The 26,386-nt window shown below is 38.4% G+C and overlaps 2 protein-coding genes across 8 annotated transcripts in view; both read left to right on the forward strand.

Annotated features, from left to right (window-relative positions):
• The window catches only part of LOC133523862 (protein N-terminal asparagine amidohydrolase), a 177,453-nt gene extending 171,264 nt beyond the window's left edge, over positions 1–6,189 (forward strand). For all 5 annotated transcript variants that reach the window (XM_061859614.1, XM_061859616.1, XM_061859613.1 and 2 more), the window contains 4 exons: positions 585–742; positions 1,021–1,080; positions 1,534–1,695; positions 2,144–6,189. In XM_061859614.1, the coding sequence (XP_061715598.1) occupies positions 585–742; positions 1,021–1,080; positions 1,534–1,695; positions 2,144–2,269 (506 nt within the window). In that variant the 3' untranslated portion in view covers positions 2,270–6,189. The remainder of the gene's footprint in view (positions 1–584; positions 743–1,020; positions 1,081–1,533; positions 1,696–2,143) is intronic.
• Positions 6,190–8,881: 2,692 nt separating this feature from the next.
• Positions 8,882–14,272, forward strand: LOC133523858 (membrane protein BRI3-like). 3 transcript variants are annotated; one of them, XM_061859608.1, is made up of 4 exons: positions 8,885–9,091; positions 12,282–12,328; positions 12,386–12,493; positions 13,261–14,272. In XM_061859608.1, the coding sequence occupies exons 1-4, from the start codon at positions 9,031–9,033 to the stop codon at positions 13,423–13,425; spliced, it is 381 nt and encodes a 126-aa protein (XP_061715592.1). In that variant the 5' UTR covers positions 8,885–9,030; the 3' UTR covers positions 13,426–14,272. The 3 variants fall into 3 exon arrangements, with proteins under 3 accessions (XP_061715591.1, XP_061715592.1, XP_061715593.1); XM_061859609.1 differs by having other exon boundaries at positions 8,892–9,091; positions 12,282–12,307; positions 12,368–12,493; XM_061859607.1 differs by having other exon boundaries at positions 8,882–9,091; positions 12,282–12,493.
• The last annotated feature ends 12,114 nt before the right edge of the window (positions 14,273–26,386 follow it).

The raw sequence follows: 26,386 nt of genomic DNA on the forward strand, positions 1-26,386 counted from the left end.
ACCATTATCATTAAAAAATAATCTGTAGGTCGACAAGTTACCTCAATTTGACGGACCTCTGTCTTAGGAGCCAAGATGAACCATGAAAATTATGTTTTATTTATTACAGATAAATTTCAGTTTTTTTTTAATGTAACCTAGTAGTTTCTAACAGACTTCGTAATCCAAAATTAGGTTCATAATAATTGCGCTACGATGCCTTGCATTTACTATACGTTAGCATAGATTTAGGTGACTATCTGTTTATTTTTAGGGTTCCGTACCCAAAGCGTCAAACGGGACCCTATTACTGAGACTCCGCAGTCCGTCCGTCACCAGGCTGTATCTCATGAACCGTGATAGTTAGCCAGTTGAAATGTCTACAGATTATGTATTTCTGTTGCCGCTATAACAACAAAAATACTAAAAACAGAATAAAATAAATATTTAAGGGGGCTCCCATACAAAAAAGTGATTTTGAGTGCGTGATGATCGTGCGCGAGTCCGACTAGCACTTGGCCGATTTTTTTTTTGTGTTTAGTATTGTTAACGATATGTTTTGAAATAAATGGCCAAAAACTCACGTACAGCCAATCACTTTCCAGTATCATTCCACCGTCTGTCCGTGGAGATCGACTTAACCCTCGCCTGCTGCTGCGAGCTGAACACGGCGCTCGGGGGCGGCGCCCCGGCCCCGCTGGTCACCGGCGTCGGCGTGGACATCCGGCAGGGAGACCTGTTCCCTGCCACCTTCCCCGACAAGGTGAGATGTCAAATTCGAAGCAATTGTAACTTTGAGGAATCTACCTTACTTGCAAGTTTGGTGATGTGAATTCAACACCTTTCCTTACGCGGGGGACCAGGCCTGGCCAAGATATCAGAGAATCGTTAAACAAAAATTATATATGACCGCTCAATCCCGAAAAGCTTTTATCTAACCAGTATTTGTCTTAGAGGCAATGGATCTTTTAGCCGACACTTATGACTTTCTCAAGCATCAATAGAGATATTTTGAATTTGATTGTGTTTTTGATTTTTCAGGGACCCGAGCTGCCGCTGCGAGGGGCTAGAACCATCACCGGAGGTCCACATTCTGCTCAGGTAACTGTTGAAACTAGTTTTTCGCACAATTGATTTTTATATTGAACATACTAAAATGACTGTTCAAATGCCCCAAATTGACCAATTGATATTGCATTTTATTATAAATTGGTACAAAAGCAGGATGATAGGGTACAAAAATGACGAATCGAACTGTCCCTTTCACTATATAAAACAGCTCATTAACAGCAACATCATCAGTTTTCCGATTATCCGTGCTCATTTATATTTTAGTTCTAGATTTCTTTTGTTATCTTATCCTTTTACCAAGTGAACATGGCGCCTAGGCGCTTGTCCCTAGCATCGATATGAACATCAATGTCCTTCTCCTCAGCTACCTAAAGGTTCCCGATGTGTTGTGTTCTTCTGGTTCTTCTTCTTTTCGCTTATTTATATCAATAGCGAGAGGTGCTACTTTCAAGAACTTTATTTACTCGTGTATATTTTTTCCAGGTGTTAGACATATATGACAATGCAGTGGGCATGCTCCGCATCGGGCCTTTCAACTACGACCCACTGCGCGGGGTGGACTTATGGCTCGAGCAGTCCGACGACTTCATCCTCCAACACTTGAGCACTACGCCGGCTGTGGAGCCTCCACATTTTGTGCATCACGTGAGTTCACTAAGTTTAATTTATCTCAATACGTATTTATTTACACAAGCACGTATACGTTAATTGAACTTGGGCGAATCAGGCGAGTACAAACTTCAACATCACCCGATGCAACATCATAACACCTGTGTACAGCTAAAGAATTCCTACTTAAAATGTAACCTAAGTACCTTATCTTCTTTCTTATTAAAATATGAGAAACGCAGGCTTTATTAATAGCGTTGACACGGCAAGAAGTTTTGTTATATCAACACCACCTTTAATATTTTCATATCAAATTTTAACTGGTTTCCTTTGCAATGATGACGCCAACGGCAGTCAACTCAAACCTTTTTATCAAGTAACAAACTCCTTATAAACAGTATTTAATCATTCTAATCCACAGATGACTCCAATCTTGTAAAGTTTTTTCACCCGTTTTTATAACGTGTTTATTTCTTCATGCCAGATCCGTGCGACGCTGAAGTTTATCCAGCAGCACCCGTTCCCGGCCGTCACCGTGTTCGCCGACAACCGCCCGCACTACTACCGCCGCGACGAACAGAGCGGTTGCTGGGCCCCGGTCCGGTTCTAACCGGTTTACATCCGGTACCGAGGAGTGGTAATGTGAGCCCGCTATCGGTTTAAACTGGCTTATATACGCCGCTGAGCGGTGGCATTCACAAATGGTTAGCCACATTACTTCCGGCGTGATAAATAGAGCGGTCGCTGGGCCCCGGTGCGGATCTAACCGGTTTACAATAGAGTCTGATTGGTGCGGTGTTTTAAGACAACCGGCCGCACTAATACCGACATTATGTATAATGTAGTGACCGCTTAGCCGGTTAACAGCCGGTTCTGGAGAGCCGTGGGGGCTGACAACTAACCCTACCCCCGTGAGTAAGTCCTGGTTCGGTTTGTGAACAACCGCCCGCACTGCCACCGCCATGATGAATAAAGCGGTTGATGGGCCCCGGTACGATTTTAACTGAAGCCGTACCACGAAAAACTAAATCAAAATCTTTATGTACCTTCCTATTTCTGGAATACGTAAGAGTGATAGAAAGGCAGACGAAATTTCGATTCTCGTTTTTCGCGATAGCCCGCCGGCCTCGCGCTGCCGGCCTGACTGCTGGACTACGGTTTGATTAAAACCAGTAATGACTCGTTTCAAAATGCTATATTATACTATTTAACCGGTTCACATCTGTATATTAATCTATGATTATTAGTATTTAGCTTCCGACTTTTGTCAAAATACCAGAATGTCATATTTTAGTTTAAAAATAGAACAGATCAAAGATGGCCAGCAAACAATACATAATACAAAGCATAATAAACTAAAGCGCACAAGTTATGTGTAAATGTCAGTCATCGATTATTGTTTTTAATGCAACAGGCATCTGTGTTTCGGTTTCATTTACTCTTTCATATTCCCTTCAGAAAATAACCAATATTGTATCGTCTTCACTCAGTATTCCGAATTCAATCGCAAAATAACATAAAGTATATAAATAAAAAAAAGCCCGGTTTTTTTTATTTAGCAGTGGAATAGTTCCTTCTATTTAAAAACCAACATAATAGGTATTTTTATAAAACGAAAGATCAGAGGTTGTCATTAAGAACTATCTTAAATTAACAATGTATTTAGTCGATGTCTGAACAAAGTAGTTATTACTAAAATGTGACATTATATTACGTAGACGTCATGACTATTTATTGTGTAACTAAACACTGTTTCTAAATTCCAGATACTAATATAACGTAGCAAACCTTTGTTAAATTTTGTCCCTTTCTAACAAACACATTTGTCAAAATAACAAATAAAGACAAACGATTACGAAACGCCACTAAAAGATAGTCAGAATGAACCAATTTACTAACCATTCAGATGATTGGAAAAGCAGAACTGTTTTTGTGTCAGTTTTTTACCACATACACAGGCAGATTTGTCGGACAAATTGAGACAGCTGAACTGTCATTTTGGTATCTGGTATATAAAAACAGAATTTATCCTATGTTAAAAATATAAATATTAGCATCCAATGAGTCACGTGTAGAAGTTTAAGGCCTGTGTTCACCGGCCGCGTGTGCGTAGACGTGCACGCACACGTCACCCCATAAGGACGCATATATTACATCGTGCACGTGCACGTACACGTCTACGCACAAGCAGCTGGTGTACACAGGCCTTTATTAAACCTATATGGTGTATGTATTTGATTTTAAATTGGCCCTCGCCCATAACAATGTTGTGACATTCGCAAACCCATTCAACTGTTTTACCGTTTCTTACACCGTATATTCCAAGTAGGTTCAAATACAAATTGATTTTCCTATATTACACAGATAAGATGATCGCATGCGATGCGGCCGAATAATATTTGTGAAGTTTTCTATTACTTATGAATTGTCTATGACAATTGTGGTGAATACTGCACATTATTAAATATGTTAATGTGATAAATAAACTATTAGTATGTAATAATTATTATTGAGTGACGTTGATCATAAATAAAAGTTATTCAGTATGACCTATAAAGTCACTTGGCTGAGTATGGCTGGTGATTAAATTGTTCCCTGTATGAAACCGCTAGGGATCTCATATGATTGTCAGTGTGAGAAGCTACTAAATGTTACATAAATCGAATTCCTTCGCGGTACACACTTATTTTTCTAAATATAGTTTAAATAACGGAACAAAATGTTACGATTTCACAATTTACTAATGGTTTCAATCGTTAACAATATCTACTTAAGTTCAATTGATGTTATAATTACCAATTATTACATTTTTTCTGTCTCTAGTATCGTATCGTTTGGTAGCCTATAAGGAGTGTTGTTCTGAAGATGCGGTTATAAATTGAATAATATCTGTTTTTGTGGTGTATTCCTATCTGTCCTCGCCTCATGTATAGGTCATGTGGCGTATTGGCGGTCACGTGGTGCGGGGATACATGGGGATACACCGTGTTTGTCTGTAAATAATATGACATTAATTTTATTTCCTATTTTTGTTAAGTTAAATATTATTTTGTATATTTTGGCTTACCGTGACTGTATGCAGGCTTTTTTCGATTAGTTTAAAACAGAGTGGCATTAGTATTCAGGTTGGCACCATTCGCGATATATTTGCTCACATTTGTGTATCGCTAGACCCTATTTCATAAAGTTACAAGATAATTATAGTATTTTTCACATAGCTCGGATACGATGACAGCTGTCACCTCCATATAATTTATTTATAGCCTCATACGCAAATTAATTGAAATGACAGCGGTCACCTTACCCAAACTAAGTGAAAAATAAGAAGACTATACAAGAAGCGCTCGATTTAAGAGTCCGTCTAAGGTAACTCTGCACCGGCTTTGACATGATAAAAGTGTGGAGGATAAGGTCGACGACAAACATATGTTCACAGTTTTCGTATTATTACAAAGAAGTAAGGTGCAAGTGTAAACATATCTTTGACGTCGACTGTACCGTTATAAACGTGATTTTTTCATAGCAATTTGACGTTTGAGACATTCCACACTTTGTTACTGAAAGTCTGTGAAGAGTTAGCTTGGACTGACTGTGTTTCAGTCAAAAGTTTTCGTAATGCGTCTATTAACACTGTTGTAATTTTAGTTGCCAGTAATAGATACTATTGTTTATTCGGGTCCGATTTCCCTGTTCTATCAAAGTGATGAAATGTTCCTGACAAGAATTATTTAGCTTTGAGATAATACAAGGTATAGCCAAAATAGTGGGGATCCGTTTAAGGGCATAGGAAAAAGTAGAAGTATTTTTTTGACCCGAAAAATGTTTGACATCGGTTTGAAGGGTTGACCGAATTTGACAAGTCGCTCCATACCAAAAAAATTGCTTCAAAAATTTATCTTCTTCTTTTTCCTGATCAGAGCACGATACAAAATATACCCTTAAACGGATCCCTACTATTTTTGTTACACCTTGTATGCATTCGTCATGTATAGTACAGTCAAATAATATTGTCAGGATCGCTTATGTCATGAACGACTAATTTCAAAACATTGGTTATGCTACACAATCCTTCATCCTTTTGATGATATTGTTTTAATGAATTCAAAATATTTTTTCATGCATCGTTGAGTTGGAGAAGTTGAAATTCGATGACATTCAACGTGTGTTGTCAAAGAGAGTCAAAGAGTCCAACCCAGTAGGTAATATAATTAGTACCAATGCCCACACTGTTAGGTCCATCAGTAGACCTTGTTACAAAAGGCATAAGGTCCACCGTTGGATAGTTAAGAGTGCTGCTGTTTGTACCACTAAAAATCCGCAACATGGCAAAGGCAAATAAAATCTTGTCAGGGAATGTCATCACTTTTACAGAATGACATATTGACATATGGAAAATTAGCCCCAGACAAACTTAAAAGATGAATTTGTAAATAATAATAGTGAACAATTAGGTTAGTTGTAACTTAGTTAATGTCGTTAATAGTTATTGTTTTGTGAATTATAATGAATATATTGAAAGTTCAAAAGTTAGCCGTGTGTTTTATTTATATTAAGTTTTTACTAATTTCCTATTTATATTCCTATTAACACGATAAAATGTTGCCGGCTAATAGGCACGGCCAATATTAGATATGGCTCTTTTAACCTAACCTAACCTTACCATTGGAGTAGCGCGACTCAAGATTTTTACTTCACGGAATAGCGCATCTGGTAAGGAATTATTCCATGAAAAATCTCAAAAGTGCGATTTTAGAGTTTTACCTAAATGAATACCATCGTGAGAGTCAGAATGGCGGGTGTACCTAAATAAAATTAAATGAAAACCATAGCATATTTTTGTACCTAATTTGTACTATTTAGTACCTCCTTTAAAAAAAAATTGTATCTCACGGTAGGTACTTAAAGTTATCACCAAAAAACAGTACACCCGCCATCCTGACAGTCAGAATATGTCCATAAATTTATCAATTACCACGGGAACATAGCGTTATAAAGTACACCCGCCATTCTGACTGTCAGGATGGCGGGTGTACTGTTTTTTGATGATAACTTTGTGTACCGTGAGGTACAATTTTTTTTAACGGAGGTACTAAATAGTACAAATTAGTTACAAAAATATGGTATGATTTTCATTTAATTTTATTTAGGTAGACCTGCCATTCTGACTCTCACATACCTTCTCACCCTTAATATGATACTTTGTGCAACCGGAGGATTAAATTCTTTATGGAATGCGTCTCCTCTTTAGAGTAAGACAAAAACAGCTCGCAGCAGCAACTGATGCAGTCTAAGTTTGAAAAGAGGCCTAGCCAAATTATATTTTAAAAGTTTATAAGGGGTCATCCATAAATTACGTCACACGAATTTCATGATTTTTTACCCCTCCCCCTCCTTGTCACATCTCGTCACATTGGCAAACCTTTTTGCTTTTAACAAAATTGGCAATTCGAATTAAGGCCTGTGCACACCGGGTGCGTGTGCGTAGGCGTGCAGTAGGCGTGCACGTGCACGTTGTATACAGATCCTTATGATAGAGAGGCGGTACACCGCTTGCGTAACGTGTGCGTGCGCGGCTTAAACATTTTAACTGCTGAGAATCTTCACGGATGGATCAAAGACAACAAACATATCATATGAGAAACATACATATCTCAACACCACTAGGCGCCCACAACACAGTCTTCCAGGCGGAATGTATGGGCATCATAATGGTAGCACACGCAATCGTCTCAAGGAAAGTAGAGGACTACCCCATCCGCATACTCTCTGACAGTCGGTCAGTACTGCAAGCTCTGCAAAGTTATACTTTGACCTCAGGGCTAATCTACGAATGCCACAAGGCTCTGTCAGAGGTAAGCACCACCACCAGCGTAACTCTGCAGTGGATTAAGGGACACAGCAACTCGCGAGGGAACGATGCAGCCGACATATTGGCGAGAGGTGGCTCGGAACTGAGGGTGGCAGGACCGGAGCCAATCATACCTCTGCCTTATGCCTGGCTCCGGAACATGCTGAGATGCAACACCAAGGTAAAACACCAACAGTACTGGTCTAACCTAGGCACGTGCAGGCAGGCGAAGGAGGCCCTCCCGACAATCGACCCCGGTTTGTCGAGGAGGCTGAGACAGCTGAAGAGGCCACAGCTCCGGCTTTTGACTGGGGCCATAACCGGCCACGCCCCACTAAACAAACACCTATTAACCCTACGTGTTACAGATAGCCCCCTCTGCAGAGCGTGCATGGAGGAGGAGGAGACAGCCGCCCACGTCATTCTTGAATGCCCAGGGGTGGCAGAATACCGGGCACAATACCTCGGTTCCCCGGGGTCTCTCCCAGAAGTCGTCGGCAACATCAAGGGTCTGCTAGGCTTCCTGGTAGAGTTGGGTTGGCAGGAGTAGTGCCGTCAACCCACCATCACGCAAAATAGGCGCGAATTGCGACGTCGAGTTGCGGAAACCCAGCCCGCGAATACGAATACGAATACGAATAACGTATGCTCACGTGCACTTCTACGCACATGCAGCTGGTGTGCCCGGACCTCAGTAATTATTATTTTAATAAAAAAAATATAATAAAAAGCAATATTAAAAATAAAAAAAATCAAATCGATTATCGACTAAAAATCTAAACAATTTTCAGTTACAAATAAATAAATAAATAAATAAATATTATAGGACATTATTACACAAATTGACTAAGTCCCACAGTAAGCTCAATAAGGCTTGTGTTGAGGGTACTTAGAAAACGATATATATAATATATAAATATTTATAAATACTTAAATACATAGAAAACACCCATGACTCAGGAACAAATATCCATGCTCATCACACAAATAAATGCCCTTACCAGGATTTGAACCCGGGACCATCAGCTTCGTAGGCAACGTCACTACCCACTAGGCCAAACCGGTCGTCGACAAATGAAGTTAAAGTGGCATAAAAGTGGCGTTATTGTTATTGTTGGCCGTTGTCACAGTCTATTCTTTTTTTATTCCTCACGGCAAAATTTTGTATAGTCTATAGTGGGCGATAAATAACCCGCTGAAATTCCATAGCTTATTTTTGGTATGTTGTCAAGAATATTAAAGTGTTTTTAATTTTGTCGCATTGCGTATGTTCAGTCCCTCATGGGCGCACGCGTATAGCCGTCTATAGGATCCTATCATCTATGATCGGAGTAGTCAAATAATCCATTTTTAACTGGCAACACACTTGATAACTTATTTTGTTGTTTGTTGCTGTTTGACAGCCACTTGACAGCTGATTGTCTGCAAGTGTGCGAGCGAGTCTTGCTTCTTGTAGAGTTCTACAAAGAAAGTTATTACAAAACTTTACGTGCAAGTGTTTTAGTTTCTTAGCAAAAGAGATAATGGAAAAGCCGACAGTTACTGTGACTGACCAGCCACCACCGTATTCTGCCACGGTGCCAGGTAAGCGTAAAGTTTATGAAGCCCTATAATTTTTCGATTAGTGATTCATATGAGATAAGCGTTTATGTATCTCCAAACTGCGCAATGATGGGGAAATTAGGTTTATTTATACGTAGCCTAATTGTTTTTTACCTCTTTGTTGCCTTTATATAGTAAAATTCTTAGCAAAAACATTAATTATCGGATTGCAAATAGATTGTCGGAAATGTTTGTAGGTATGAGTACACAATTAGTTTATCGATGTATTTGTCAGCGTGTTGGGCGCTCTTATCGAAACCGGTGTCAATTAACTGTGTGGTGTGGTTTTGTTTCCTTACTGAATAAGGAAAATATTAATAACAGACCCTTGTCATTATCATTTTTTTTGTAAAATATGAAAAATTTACTAAGTAGATGATCATAAATATCATGAATTGTTATGTATCATGATATACAAGTGGACAATTAAATCAGCAAACCACTGAATCATGAATTGTTCATTTAAAATGAATCTGTGTTATTAGTATTCTAATTAGTGTTTCCATGTAACATGAATATGAAATAATATGAAATGTAATATTCTTAAACCACAAAACTAATTATTGGTATAACCAGTTATTGAAGGAATATCAATCCTTTTTTATCTAGTTATGATTCACTTTTTAATTAATTTAAAAAAAAAATTTTTCTCAAAAATGTCTGTGTCTTTATTTATGTATCTTCAGGATGCCTGGGCCAATTTAAAAGTTGGTCCCGCTATGAATTGATATGGTATGCTGAAGAAATCAAAGGAACTCTTTATATATTATTGGAACAACTATAGCAATTTGGATATCTTTATAGTATTTGACAACCGGTCTGGCCTACTGGGTAGTGACCCTACTTATAAAGCTGATGGTCCTGGGTTCGAATCCCGGTAAGGACATTTATTTGTTAGATGAACACATATTTATTCCTAAGTCATTGGTGTTTCCAATGTATAGAAGTATGTATTTATCTATATAATTATGTATATACTGTTGCCTAGTACCCATAGAACAAGCTCTGCTCAGTCTGGGGCTAGGTCAATCTTTGTAAGATGTCCCCTAATATTTTTTTTTTCTCTCTTTATTTATTATCATGCATTTGCTCTGAGAATATAACAAGTGCCTATTTTACCATGCTGACACTGTCAATTATCTGTACAGTTCCCGGTCCATGAAATGAGTAATGACTGTACCTAGTATTAATGTTTATTTGTTAGAGCAGCAATATATGGTGAATTGTCACCGTAAAACAGGGGCCAGGGGATACGGAACTTCTGATGAACACTATTAAATAATAGCAGCTGTTTTCTTAATGATTATTTATGCGATAGATTCTTTAATAATGATCATGACTCACTATTTGAAATTGCAAATCCACATCACAGCTATCTTTAACAATTATATTTCAGTATTTATTTTTATCAACCATGTTCTATCACATGTTGTCTTTATCTCTATGAGTCATTTGTTGTGAGATATATTAGTTATGCCAGGTTGTGATTGATGTGACAATTGAAAATATTGATATGTTAGTACTTAGCAGAAACCCTGAGACAATACCAGAATGTACAAGTTCATATATATATTTGTATCTATACCTGTACAGTCTCGTATAATAATATCATTCATAATGATTATTTTCTTATGTCTGTACTAATAGTATTGTGCCAGATATTTTTACACACTTTGTTGTGCAAGATATTATTGTCACAACAACAAATAAGGTTTTTGCACAAAGTACCTAATGTTAAATATTTAATTTATGCAAATTGCATTTACCTGTTAGACTTTGCTCCAGTCAATGACTTGAGCAATTAATATTGATTTGATTCAGTTTATAATTAAGATGCTTAATTCATTAGAGAAATTCGATCAAGTAAATGCCATTGCTGACTAAGATAATTTAGATAATATATTTCTTTACATTATTACTTTCTACATTTCTTTAGTAAGTTATAATACAAAATCATATAAAAGTATATAGTAACATATGTATGATTCCCACCGACTGGCTGAAGTCTGCCGCGACTCTAATACATTATTACTACATTTCATATTTTGCCAGATTCCACTTCACAAAATGTAATTGTACTATTACCAATAAATATTAATTTAATGAAGGACTTCATAATAAATCACAACTTTTGGTTTAGTTTTGAGTAAAAGTGTAAAAATAAAATCTTTCAGTATGTTTGGTAATAATGTTTTGATATTCCGTGAAACTGGGAAGATTCGGCGTGCCGTGTCGGTCCAAGGGCATATGTAATAAGCATTAATGTCAATAAGAAGTTAACTTAAGTGACATTACAATACAATTAGAAATCAACCTTATCAATACTGCTTATGAGGTTGAATTCTAATTGCTTGTTGATTTAACAATTAACAATATTGTGATACTTATAAGGACCTCACATTTAAAATGTTCTTAATCAAATTATTGTATGTACAATTTGTAAAAACGTTTGTTTTTGTAATGTTTTTTGAAATATTTTATTCCGTTAAGAAGCTATCTTTATATATTTAGCATTTAAGAGGAGACAGTAATTCTCATTTTCTAATTTACCAAATCATTACTGAGGAGTATATCTACAATATACATCTGTATGTCTCTGTCAGATCTGTCTGGCGGGCAAATCTGCCGATGAATGACGGGAATATAAGATGTATCTGACATCTGTCAGATTAATCTGGCAAACACATCTGCTATATCTTTGTAGCTTTTATAATCTCATACAAAAACTCATACCATATCTATATGTATGTTAATTTGTATTCCTTATAAGTGTATGTTTATTCACTGTAATTGTGTGTGTGAATGTAGGCTTCATAACGTTTTAGCAACATCTACTTTTTCGACTAACTTCTCTATTTCCGCTCCCCAAAGGTTGTCTGGAAGAGATCGCTCTTTAGCGTTAAGACCCCCTGTTGTCTGGCTCTACATTTAATGAATTGTTTCTTTCCTTGTATCTGTTTACTGAGGTGTGCCAATAAAGAGTATTCTATCTATCTATCTATCTACCATTCAAAAGTTTGGGATCAAATCAAATTATTTTTATCAATTATTTTGATTAGTATTTTTTAAGTGGTCACACCACTATAGATATACAAAATCATAAACTCAATTAAATGCCATATATTGAAGAACGACGACGGATCGCTGCTAATACGATTGCTGATCATTGCAGGCGCGCCCCCGCAGCCGCAGCCGCAGGCGGGCGGCGCGCCGTACCCGCAGCCGCAGGCGGGCGGCGCGCCGTACCCGCAGCCGCAGGCGGGCGGCGCGCCGTACCCGCCGCCGCCGCCGCCGCCGCCCGGCTACACGCCGTACGGCGCCGCGCCGCCCAACACCACCTACTTGCCCAACTACGGCGCCACCACCGTCATCATCCCGCCACAGGTACGAAACTTTCTCCGCATCTTACAGATTTCTCAAGGACTATTTTTGGTACCTAATCTAGTTCCAGAAATTAACTTTAGACTATTGGAATTACTCTAGTTTACGTCCAGGTACTTACTTATGATGTGTTCCTTCACTGAGCAATGTGCAATTGGTAAATGTCAAATAATAGTTTGTAAGTTCCGAGAAACTTATTGGTACCCGCCGGCATTTGAACCCCTAACCTCCGGCTTGAAGGTTGATCACTTTACTGCTTGAGTAGTTTATGCATTAATGTGCCAGATGCCTTCTTATCCGCATATCTTAACCGCAGGTTTAACGTCAACGATAAATCAATCCGTCACAAACCACAGATTAACATACACCTACGTGCATATGCATAAAGTTCAATTTCAGTTTAGACACTTCGGTGACGTGGCGTCCGAGTGACAGCTTTTGTGTTTGACTAGGCGTCGAAAAGGTTAAAGGCGCGTACCTACTTACGTTATTTCATTTCTGTGACAGGTTAACATAAAACAGACAAATCAAAACAAAAAAAAAATTATGTACAAAATGTTATGATGAGAATAGCGGGTCACTCTGGTCCTCAAAAGTCGACATTTGACAATCCATAAAACTTGACACCAACCTCACTAATTTCTTGAGCTGTTAGACTAGGGGGCAGGATTTTTATCTTAACATTACACATCTAATACAATAAATGAGCCTTCCGCTAATGTAACATGTTCCTAAAACTTGGTTTTAATGAGTAATATTATATTTTCCAGATAATCGCCGTGAACGCATGCCCGGCTTGCCGCGTGGGCATCCTGGAGGACGACTTCACGTGCCTCGGCATCCTGTGCGCTATCTTCTTCTTCCCCCTCGGGATATTGTGCTGTCTCGCTCTCAAGAACCGACGGTGCTCGAATTGCGGGGCTATGTTCGGGTAATTCTGTGGTAGACAAGATACACAATAATTAATTGACGTCAATCGAAAAGTAACTTGTATCGGGTTGCGAACAAAAACTTATGTGATCATTTTTATACATTATTTTAAACTCGCGGAGTAGAGTCTAAGTTACATAGTAGACGCGTATCGCACGCGCGTTTTTAAACAAAATGTATGGAAAATGAAAAGGAACTTATAGCTGGTTCGCGTTAAAAATGCAGTAAAATCATAATTTTCCGCTGGCGTAGCCACGCTAGTAACCAATCAAACGTTCTTAATCAGAAAGTCAAGTTTACAGTAACCAGTTGAAGGCATATTTTCTAATTAGGAATGATTTGATTGGTTACGAGCATCGCTAGGCCGGCGGACAATGATGATTTGACTGCATTCATAAAGCGAACGAACTATAGAGGTTTTTTTTACATTGTAAGTATTTGGCTGGGACTCAAGGGGTTAAGTTTCTTTTGGCGTTTGCTATAAACGATCCTCACTGGACTAAAACTGTCCATAGATCAACGTAAGGGCGTTGTGGTGACAGGTTCCAAGTGACAGGTTCAGATTGTGGTTTATCTTCCTTACTTACCCATCTGCTATCTTCCCATTTATTAATTCACTTAATAAACATATTCAAACGGAAACAACATTAAAAATACAGCCAAAAAAATATGATGAGCAGGGTTCTCGTTAATAAATTTGATTCTCGAAGAAATTGTTTTAAATTTGTAAAGTGGAATTTAGAAACTCACCTGTCATTTGGAATCATTACACTGCAACGCCATCTGCGTTCAGTTTTGCGCAATTTACCTCATTTTATGTGAGTCAGGATAAAAGGACACTCTTTTATAAGCGAATCGGTTTTTCTTTGACAAAATAGTAGGTATCGAAAGAGTTAAAAGCGGATCGAGACATGGGCGATATAAGAATAAAATATAAATATATTTCAAAAAATGCCCTGAAATGTATACTTAACAATAATGATGATCCATCCAGCGTCCCTTTGGTTAAAAAAAATACCAATCTTATGTAATAATAATAACTGTACAGATAATTTGACATATTCATATTTCAATGAGCTTTTTGCACAAAAGGGACAAAATGTGACATAGAAATGTTCAATTTCACTACGTAAGGTTTGGAGAAAACAGACTGACATTTAAAAACTTTGTTTTACCAATGTTATGATTTCGAAAATATTCACATCAAAATATTATAATTTGAACATTTTCAATATGCTGTGACAATATGAATTAAAAACTAAACATACCAAACTACAAGTAGGTGAATAGTACTACCGACTTGCATAGAAAAAAAAAAAACGTAGAACTGTTAAAAAGTCTGTGACTTGAAACAGCTAATGACGAAATATTACTGAGCAATTGATATGATACCGATGGTTTAGGGAGGTTAAAGTAAAAATTGAAGCGACATTTAAACAGAGTTCAATTCAGCTACAGTTTGTTTTGCATTAGAAAGAAGGTAAGTGATCTTGACGTGCCTTTTTATTCAAAAACGCCTTTGAAAAATAAACTAACTATTGTGGCCCAGATCATTGCATCACCAAAGAGGGTCTTGGCCTCCAAAACGAGAGAACGCCACCTGTCCCGATCCTGTGCCATTTCCTGCCAGTTATCGGCTTTGAGTTGGCACAGATCCGCCTGTACACTGTCGCTCCCGCGGTATCGGGCCCGACCCGTCGGACGGCGACCAGTCGCTCGTCCCAAAGAAGCTCTCTTAACACCCCGATCCTCACCCATCCCCAGTAAATGGCCGAACCAGCGAAGTCTGTGGCATTTCGTTTCGCCGATGATATTGGGTTCGGCCACTAACTCCTCGATTTCGGCATTCTTACGGATCCTCCAGGTGCCGTCATCTCTTGATAGGTCCCAGGATCTTCCGTAACACCTTTCTACCAGGAGCTGACTCTCTTCTTTCAGTGTTAGTGTCCAAGCCTCGCAGCCGTACATAAGGATTGGTCTTATTATAGTTTTATATATCCGTAACTTAGTATTTCTACTGAGAAGGTTGGACGCCTACACCTTATGGAGGGCTGCGCTGCATCGCAGGGCGTTTTGGATGCGTATATTGATCTCCTCCTCTCTGAAAAATAAGTCACGTGAGTACACGGCAAATATCTGAAATGCGAGGCGTTAGGGGTAGTAATTGATACTCAGGAGCTCGGTTCAATACTAACTGCTTCATTCAAGATATACAGGGTTTATATAGTAGTCATCTACGTGTACTGACATTTAGATGACATGTAACAAATGCATAAATTATTATTATTCAAGTCCTTCAATTAGGTCGTAACCTTTGCATACGTCGAAACTCTACATAATGCCTGCAGTACATATGTAACAATTATAAATTATATACGATTATTTACATTCTTTTGATTTCATAAGCATTTCTCATTAAAAAAAAGGCGTTTTGCAATAATTTCTAAGAAAAAAACATCAAGATTGTGGACCTTTTTTCTAATGCAAAAAAACGAACTCTAGCTACTTATTCGAAAATATACACGTGTAAAGGCTGTTTACTCAGTTTTTTATGCAGTTGGCTAAATTTAGCCGTGACTAAAAACCGCTTTAACAGGGTTTGGGTTTACAAAAACTTTTTATCTTATAGAACTAAGTTCTGAACCTAAATAAAACATTGAGATAAATGTCCATCACAGTACCCGCGCAGGTCACCATTAAGTCATTTTTAACCCTTTCACCGCCAAAGACAAGTCACGCACGAGGCTACAGCCCGGCGCGGGCCGCCGCGCGTGCGGCGCCCGGGGCCGCGGCCTGCGAGGGGTTCATTGAGACCACGGTAGGGTGTCCTGTAAAAAAGAATGTGGTCTAACTATGGCGGAGAATATAAACGCAGACGTACATTTCTGATATTATATATTATTCCTTCAATCAGCAAGATTACAAATATCGACCTCTCTTGATGGTTGCCACCTTCTGAATCCCCGTCTGCAGATCTTTTTTCATCTGGCTGGGCGATAGTTCTGAACACAAATCTATAACTGTTACAAGTTATCTTCAAGAATACTGTGAAGGTTTCCAACCTCCACAGTCCCCTATTGGGTATTAGAATTTCAAGCACTAGGACGTTTATCTTATTAATATTTATTGTCACTTCAGCTTGACCTGTTTATATAAATCTTAACGTATTTTGTCAAGTTTAGTTGTAAGTAATTGAATTAATATTCCGCTGTCGATTATGTTTTGTAAGTTTGAGCAATATTATCTACTAGTATTAAAATTGGTTTCCTACTAAGGAATATTTACTGGAATATTCAAAGGTATATTTGAGTCCAGTTTTATCAGAATTTGATTTATTATTGATTAGGAAAAAAAAACATAAAATTGTTTGAGAATAAAATGGCCAGTATCACCTCTAAACATTTGGCCATTTTGCAGAGACAGGGATATAGTAAAAACTGGTAATGTCCATATAAAGTGATTTTTCCATAGTAAAATCAATTTAACCACTACATAGAGCGGCCAAGCGTTGAGGAAAACACAACAATATGAGACTGTACCTCTCTAAAGAGATGCCGTCTACATCACAAGACACTTAGAGATTAGTGGCGTTATTCATAAATGCATTACTAGCCTGAATTAGCTATGAATCGTTTGTTTTTATCTGTCATTTTGAGTTTTGTATTTGCCAGAAAGGGATAAAACATAATTTAACTAATTCACACTCGTAAAAGTTCATAAAAGTTTTTTATGAATAAGGAGGTAGGTATTTAGAGATTGTCTATATTTCCCTCTCTGCTTTGCGTTAAGTATAGTAATATAGTTTATGATTTTAAGGAGTTTTTAGGATTCGTGGGATATTGCCCTTAATTCGCCATAAGGACGTGTGCCTTCTACATAATCCACCAAATTGTATTGCCATTGCCTTACATGTATTTTAACCTTGAAAATAAGTACTTTCCCGGAACTATTTCATCTACACCTAGGTACGTTGGTAACTTTACAATCCGTTTAAATTGTTTACAAATCTATCATGGAATTTTCTTAAATCTATCAGTGAATGATGGGGGAACTGAAAATGATGACAACGCTAGCCGTGGCGTGTGGACTACATTTGCTATTTTGACAACTGTCAAATAACAAGCGAGTCCCACAGCCGCAAGGGGGCGACACTCATGCAGACTGCCATTACTTTTAACTATTCGCCGGCAACTTTAAATGTTAATCGTGAAATCTTAAAAGTAATGAAATGTTTTGTAATGACGACAGATGTAAAATATGACTTTTGTACTCAAAACAAGTCTCGGAACTCATTGAGTTTTGTGTTTGCTAACTGCAGATTAGTATCTTCCGTCAGCTTCGCCTTAAACTGTTACCTTACTATACATTAACCTTTAAATATGATTTATTCCTTTTTTACGTGTCTGTTTGTATCGTTTTTATTTTGGAAGTAGTATACGAAGCCCTAAGTACTGTTTAAGTAGGCACTAGTTTAAGTATGTACTGGTATCCATTATACGAAAAATGTAGTATAAGACTATTGAATTTGTAAAGATTTATACAAATAAAGTTGAAATTCAATATTATTCTACTTGTTTTAATGGTAATGTAGGGTAACTCTTATACAACCCTTATTGCAATAATCGATAGTTAACCAAAGGTTGAAAGGCATCCATTTCAGTCGAGGTAGTTAGGTGCTGGAATTTGTTTCCACCTAGTTGCTTATGGGACGGTGACACAGGAGTACACCACTTTTCGGCACTAGAGCAGAAACGTATCACTTTTGCACTTCATACTTCAACAAAGACCCACTTTCAGAGCATGGGATATGAAAAGATATAATCTCCACCGAAGGTCCGATAACCCTTTGAACGCCACACCTATTATGTAAATATGTACAACGCGTCATTATGAACCTTATCGAACCGAGCGCGGCAGTTGACGTGTTTGGCGTTTAAAAACGGACGTTCAGATTCAGACTGAACTCTGAACCAGTATATTGCAGCGCGACATTAGTGCCGTTTGCATTGCGCCGCAAATGCCAAAATTCCGGGCAGCAACATCGTTTTTAGGGTTCCGTAGCGAATGGCAAAAAATTGAACCCTTATGAATTCGTCATGTCTGTCTGTCTGTCTGTCTGTCTGTCCATATGTCGCAGCCATTTTTTTCCGAAACTATAAGAACTATACTGTTGAAACTTGGTAAGTAGATGTATTCTGTGAATCGCATTAAGATTTTCACACAAATATAGAAACAAAAAACAATAATTCCGCACACCACCGCACTTCTCAATGTTGTTGAAGATGTCAGAAATGGCATGGAGAATTCCAGAGTAACGGTGTTGGTGCTTATCGATTTCTCCAACGCTTTTAATGCGGTTGATCATGACCTACTTGTTGCGACTCTTACACATCTGAGGGTCTCATCAAAAGCGACTGAGTGGTTCGCGTCTTACCTTTCTGACCGCGTTCAGGCTGTTAAAGCCAGTGGATGCTTATCTGCTTGGTGTGACCTGAACACGGGAGTACCACAAGGTGGGATCCTTTCTCCTCTTTTATTCTCAATCTTTATTGACCAAATCACCTCCAAAATCCGCAGCTCTTACCATTTATATGCAGATGATTTGCAACTTTACGCCCATGCTTCTGTGGAAAACGTAAATTCTGCTGTTTCCCTCATCAATGACGATCTAGTTTACATAGCTGAATGGTCCAATAGCTTTGGCATCAGTGTCAATCCGGCAAAATGTCAGGCTATTATTCTGGGTAGCCATCATCAACAAGTAAAGCTTGGTGCGGTTTCTGTCGCGCCGATTTTGTTTGATGGCACTGTTATTCCAGTTACTAAACAAGTGAAAGATCTCGGCCTTGTATTAGATTCTAGCCTTACCTGGAATGACCAAGTCTCTGAAATAAGTCGGAAAGTTTCAGGAACATTGCGTTATCTCTATAAATTTAAGAATTTTCTCCCAGTAGGTACTAAGAAATTACTTGTGCAGACTCTAATTTTGCCAGTTATTGACTATGCGGACGCGTGCACGACTAATATCTCTCAGGAGTACCTCAATAAGCTAGACCGTCTTATGAATAATGGCATACGTTTCATTTTCGGACTTCGCAAATACGACCATGTTTCTTTTTATCGCCGTCAGCTAAATTGGCTCTCCATCCGTCGTCGTAGGTCCCTTAGAATCCTGAGTATTTTATTCTCCATTTTGTTCGAGCCTTCCTCCCCTGGTTATCTTAAACGTAAATTCACTTTCATCACCCCCCGTCCAGGATGTGAACTCCGTTCCTCCCGTTCTCTCAAACTCTCGATTCCTTCACACCGTACTGGTTTTATGTCTAACTCTTTCGCCGTTGAGGCAATCCGTCTCTGGAATTCCCTCCCTCTCTTTATTCGACAAGCCCCAAGCAAACCCGTTTTCAAACGACTACTTCGCAAGCATCTTCTGTCAGAAGAACTTAAATAAGGTTCACCATCATGTATATGTACATAATTATATGTATTAGTCTATCTTTTATACATTATATAAGTAGTAGTATTTAACTATTTATATATTTTTGATATTATTTGACTTCACGTTTAATTTTTTCCTTATTATTTGTTATTATTTTTTCCTGCACCAACATACACAAATGTCTCTGTTTGACCCAATGGTTGACTAGTAGAGAATGCCTTTTGGCATTAGGTTCGCCATTTGTACATTTTTCTTTATGTGTGCAATAAAGTTTAAATAAATAAATAAAATAAATAATTTTCCCCATACTTAGAACTGAAGGGCTACCGCGAACCACGTTCGACGTGTTGCCTCCCTGTCACACTTGTGCACGAATTTACAAGTGCGACAGAGAGGCAACACGTCGAACGTGGTTCGCGGTAGGCCCCCTGAAACTCAAATTTTTTTTTTCATCAAACCCATACGTGTGGGGTTTCTTGTAGTAGTGCAGTCGGCAGTAATGTCGCGCTGGAATACTGCTGCAGTAATACTGGTGCTGTCTGGATCTGACCGTCACCGTAAGGGTTAAGTTTTCTTTTATGAATTATTTACCTACATACTATGTAATTTATTTCTTCTGATTGCGCTAAAAGGTCCCTACTCAGCTTGCTGGCCCGAAGTGAGTCCTAGGACACTACGTGATGCTGGTTTCAGTGAAGCCTGGTAAAACTAAATCTAGAACTAGAACTAAAAACTTACCAAACCAAACAAAAACTTGCACCATATTGAAACGGAACGGAATGTACATTTTAATACACATCGGGCCTTACGAGGTAAAGATTGTAACTTATGTATCACGTGCCCATTTAAGCGCACTGTTTCGTGCCTGCGCGTGGGCGATATTATGAACAAATAATATGTGCAGGGGGAGGGGGAGCAAATCACGTAGAAAATAATCGACTCCATCATTTTACTTATATGGACCATGATATTATGTTCCTAATGATGTAGCGTCTCTGCTACGATTAATTTCTGAAAGACATTCAACTTGTAACGCGGTAGATAGCGGGAAACTTTACAGGTGTCAGTGAAATATCAAAAATACTCCATATTTTCGGCCCGATTCGAAGAATGAGATACGATAACGATAAGTTCTGGTTTAGATAAGTTCTCATTTAGATATCGTTTGTATGTCGTATAATTGACAGAAGCAGCTCGATTCGGGCAACCAATACCGCCACTTTGACGTAAGAAATATCGTAGATAGATTATATAGGGAGCGTGCATGAACTGTAGGAGGCAGTACAGGAGCCGTCAGATTTGTGGCGCGAGGCGTAAATGTGATGTTTTTTGTTCCGATGTCGCCCACAAGATGGCAGAACCTACTATGCACAAGAAAACACGTGACGTGTAAATGTACATGTTTATGGTTCCGATTCAGGCCACAAGATGGCAGACCCTCCAACGCCCACGGTCCCTATAGGGATCACAGCGGAATCGAAATAAACGTCAATTTTGACATGTCATTTAGTTATCGATCTTTTAAAGATCATTGCAAGATCTTAAACGTGTCTTAATCATTCTTCGAATCGCCGCTAGTCTTCATATTTGATTATTGGTCCCGTGACTATTATCTGTTTATAAACCTGTTTTCAAAGTTAAAATATCTCACCCATAAGTTTCAAATTAAATAAATATCTAAATTTCACCTTGGTTAATAAATTCAGGGCATATCTACAGTTAGCCGAAAACTTATTCATTGTACCTAGGGACCTAGATATCCTAGATAAGTAGGTATATTTTATAGCTCCCGGAATATTCTCGTTTCGTTAATTATATTAATTATAAACCTGTTCGTGTCTTAATTAAATTAACTACAATTTCACATCTGGCAATGATACCTGGACTGGCATTCGATTTTTTAAATCTAATCTTGATTTGATATTACTCGCAGTATCATCTCGCTCTCACTAACAAGACCTGAGACGCACTGTAATGCTAGTAATGCTGAATCAATATCCATTCAAGATCACATTGTAGAAGGTTGAATGCCGCACCCGAGTCTACACCGCTTACAAAGGTAAATGAAATTCGTTAGAAGTTATTTGTAGCGCTTTGAGGGAAGTTCTCTGGAGGACTGTTAAATTAGTGTTTGATATAAGTAGTCTAGTCTCTTGGTAAGTCTAGTCTCTTCGACTTCGTGGTGGACGAGTCTATATATAAAATGCCAAATGGTATACTAAATCGTTATATTGGCGGCACATTCTTGTAACAGGGCCTACCGCGAACCACATTCGACGTGTCCCTGTCACACTTACTTACGAATTTACAAGTGCGATAGAGAGGCAACACGTCGAACGTGTTTCGCGGTAGGCCCTCTGAATTATAGAAGGAAGTATTGTTCTTACGAGTTTTTTTTTAATACTACGTCGGTGGCAAACAAGCATACGGCCCGCCTGATGGTAAGCAGTCTCCGTAGCCTATGTACGCCTGCAACTCCAGAGGAGTTACATGCGCGTTGCCGACCCTAGCATCCCCCCCCCCCCTCGTTGAGCTCTGGCAACCTTACTCACCGGCAGGAAAACAACACTATGAGCAGGTTCTAGTGTTATTTGGCTGCGGTTTTCTGTAAGCTGGAGGTACTTCCCCAGTTGGGCTCTGCTCTAGATCTGGAATGACATCCGCTGCGCTGTGCCCTACCACACAAAGCGAGATGACATTCACAATGCCTATACCTCTCTTTTGGACGTAGTAGACAAAAAGATATTCTAAGTGCAAAAAGTTTAGTGGTACGACCTCTAAATCTATGCTATAAAACGATATTGACAAGACTCGCAATGGTCAATGATATATGTAGATATTATGATAGAGGACTCTAACCCTTAATTTGGTACAAAAAAAGCTTCCCACAAACAAGACCCGCACTGAACGTGAGTAACATGACACTCATGTATTTTTCTCATGTTTTTCTATATGTGAGCAAATCCGATTAAGAATTGACAGATTAGAGCAATCAATCGTAATTTGTTCTAGCCGGTCATCAGTTCTATCGGACACTATCTTTATCCGTTATTCCTTAACAACACTGACGAGGTCCTTGTCATATCATAGTATGAGACATGTAAATCTTAAGATTGTAATAAATATGTGTAAATAGGTAGTTAGCCAGGTTAAGGCTTGATACTAAAAGTTTAAATTAGAAGAACTCTATTCAGTATAACGAAATATTAACATACCTAGATTTAGAAGTCGTACCACTAAACTTTTCGCATTTAGAGTATAGTACCTGGGCGACCGAGCTTTGCTCGGTTATAACTATTTATTGTAATATGGTGGTGTATAGGTGATAATCTGCGACACGAAATTAGCGACCATATTCTGCGTCGAAAGAAAAACGCATGAAAACTCGAAAACCCGCGTTTTCCCAAACATAAGACTAATCTAGATCGATTGTTTACCCCCAAAAACCCCCATATACCAAATTTCAGCAAAATCGTTAGAGCCGTTTCCGAGATCCCGGAAATATATATATATATAAGAATTGCTCGTTTAAAGGTATAAGATAAAAACAATACTTCCTTCTATAATCCAACTAGAAGAATATGCCGCCAATAATAATTTATTAGCCGGTGATCATTGTGGTAGGGTCATTGATATTTTTGACAATATATGAGATATTGCTAGGTTTAAGAAATGCTTGGCTGACATCCTCTTCTCTCTCTGACTGCTGACAGCTACTTCGGCCTTATACGTTTGTTTGATTTGGGAGACTTTGAGGCGGCACATATACCTATGGATACCTTGTCACTACCATGTACAAAGTCACTGCTAACTTAGCGCAGATCGACTGTAGCTATGATAAATACTCCGTCACACAATAACACAACAACGATAATGAAAATTGACGCTGTTGAAATACTTTGTTAATCTAAGCCGCGTCTTGAAAGTTGCAACAAAATTGAGCTCAATCTCAAAGCATAACGCGAATCCAGACGGGACAATTTATCGCCCAGTCTGATTAAATTGTCAATTTAATAAGGCGCTGTGGACGCACAAATAAAATTGAAGGACATTGGCTCGCCGATTCCACTATAAAATTGTGTGGATGCTGGATGAGATTAACGCCTTTGTTTCTGATCAATTTGTCTATTCGATCATCCCATTTGGATGGGCCTTTACCTATGCGTACAAGACTCACCAGAGTCTCTGAATTATAAAGGTGGGCAATAAATCATCCAAAAACTTTACGAGGCTGAGGACAAATGACACATATTTTTTAGTAAGACAGACAAGGCGTAGGCCGCTGTTACCTTTTGAACTGTCACATCAAAACTCGTGTGAACTTAATATCCTGTGACTTATTGACATCAGTCCACTGGAGGCTTATTCAGAAATTTAAACCATGATAGCAATATAATATCAGTGGGACGTGTTTTCTCTTTCATGGCATAATGGAGGGTTTCGTAGTTTCTCATAAGGAAAAATCTATATATAGGTATTTACAGTTAGAAAAACTATTAGCTCGGCACCCCGTGTATGCAGTGCTAATAGCTTTGTTGACTGTACTAAAACCGTCCTAAAAGGGTAACCTTAGGTTTCCTTTCAATGAGGATTTTAGCAGATAACTAAAAAAGAAGGCTCAAACATTGATGTTTAATACAAATTTCGCGGAAAGTATTTATTAAACTGTTTTTAATGAATTTTCGTCACGCCAACTGGTAAAGGCCCTATTGATTGTTCAAAAACGAATGAGAAAGTTGCATTTTATCCACCTGTGGGGCAAAGTAATCAGATGCAAATTTTAAGTTATTTCCTTATGTAAGCTTGTAAATTGGCTTTTAAATGATGATTTTCAATGAATTTCAATTATATTTTTTTTATTACCTACGTTCATTTGGATTTGATTTGGATTGATTTTTTTGGTATTTTATAGTTAGTATTTTCCTCGCGTTGGTTTAACCTTCGTGCCTTGGCACCCTCGCCTTTGAAACAACTTTGCCCCCTTGTACAACAAATAACTATTCATGTATTTACTATGTATTTAACTTAAGTAAAAGTGTAAATAACTCGGACCTTTCTAAATTGAGAGTGAATATTTTAGGGAAGCATGCTACATTTTACTTACCGTCTTACCATTAGGTGGGATCGTGGTCAGATGATTACCTTTTGCCAATAAATAAAAAATTAAATTAGTTAGCATCTTACATCGTTTCCGAGAAAATCGATTGCGACATACAGATATACGGACTAACAGATGGACACGCCGAATCTCCGGGTTTTATTTTTACTATTATGGGCACGGAATCCTAAAATGCACCAATTTTGTTTAAAGTTTCTGCACTTCCCGTTTATCGAGTTTACGAGTCCCTCGGTAATTCTATAAGTTTCACGAATGCCTGCAACTCGCGAGAAAAAGACTCGAGATCGTTAATTTATTCATTAAATTGTAGAATGTTAACTGGAACTTCATGTTCTGTTAATTAAGTCCTGTGCCGGTTGCTACAATAATTTCTTGCACGGCGAAGTGCACAATACTCGTACGCGACTTAATTTTATGAAAAAAAGAACTTTAAGTCCGCTAAAAAAGTAGGTAAGTATTCTAGACTAGATGAGATTGCGTGATGGTGTAAAATTAAAAATTAGTCCGGTTTCCTTACGATGTTTTCCTTCGCCCAAAAGCTACTGGTAAGTATTAAATTATATTTCATACATAAGTTAAGAAAAACTCATTGGCACGAGCCGGAGTTTGACCCACGACCTCCGGATTGCAAGTCACACGCTCTTACCGCTAGGCCACCAGCGCTTTTATTTATTTATTTAAACTTTATTGCACGATATAACATTGTAAAAATGGCGGACTTAAGGCATCGCTTTTCTCTGTCATCGTTATTTTTATTGTAAAAAGAGCTCGTTATTAAAAGCATTTATTTCATCCGTCACAAAACCAAGTGCTCTCACTTAGCAAGGCTTAAGTATTACGGCTTAAGTCGTCAGTGAGCAAAGGGCTCGAGTTAATCTGACGCGGGCAAAGTCACGGGCCGGGCAGATAAAGATCGCGGCCTGGATGGCTCGTTAAACCTAGGGATGGGGTATTTGATATCATTAACGGGTCTCATGCGATTAAATTTCATTTTTTTACCTTTTATCCAACGTTTCAGCCAGGTTGCACTAGCTGTGGTCACGGAAGCAGTAACGGTAGCGGTGAATCTTGCGACGCCGCGGAAGATATGGCCGTCGTAAAGGTTTTTTTACCTTTGAAAGGCTTTCACTTTCCCGATTGCGTCCTTAGTGTACGGACTACTTTTGCAAACATCAAATCGCAGGTTTACATGTCGTTAAAATAATATGCAGTCTACTTTTTTGACGACAGCGCCTGCAACATGACCTATCAATCTACAAGCAAATCTGCAGCGCTATCTCGAGTATAAAGGATGACTCACGTTTGAGAGTTTGATCGGTCCGGGTCCGGCCGAGGCGTCCGATACTTCATTTTTAGGGTTCCGTACCCAAAGGGTAAAACGGGACCCTATTACTAAGACTCCGCTGTC

Source organism: Cydia pomonella, chromosome 12, assembly GCF_033807575.1.
Source record: "Cydia pomonella isolate Wapato2018A chromosome 12, ilCydPomo1, whole genome shotgun sequence".
Lineage (NCBI taxonomy): Eukaryota > Metazoa > Arthropoda > Insecta > Lepidoptera > Tortricidae > Cydia > Cydia pomonella.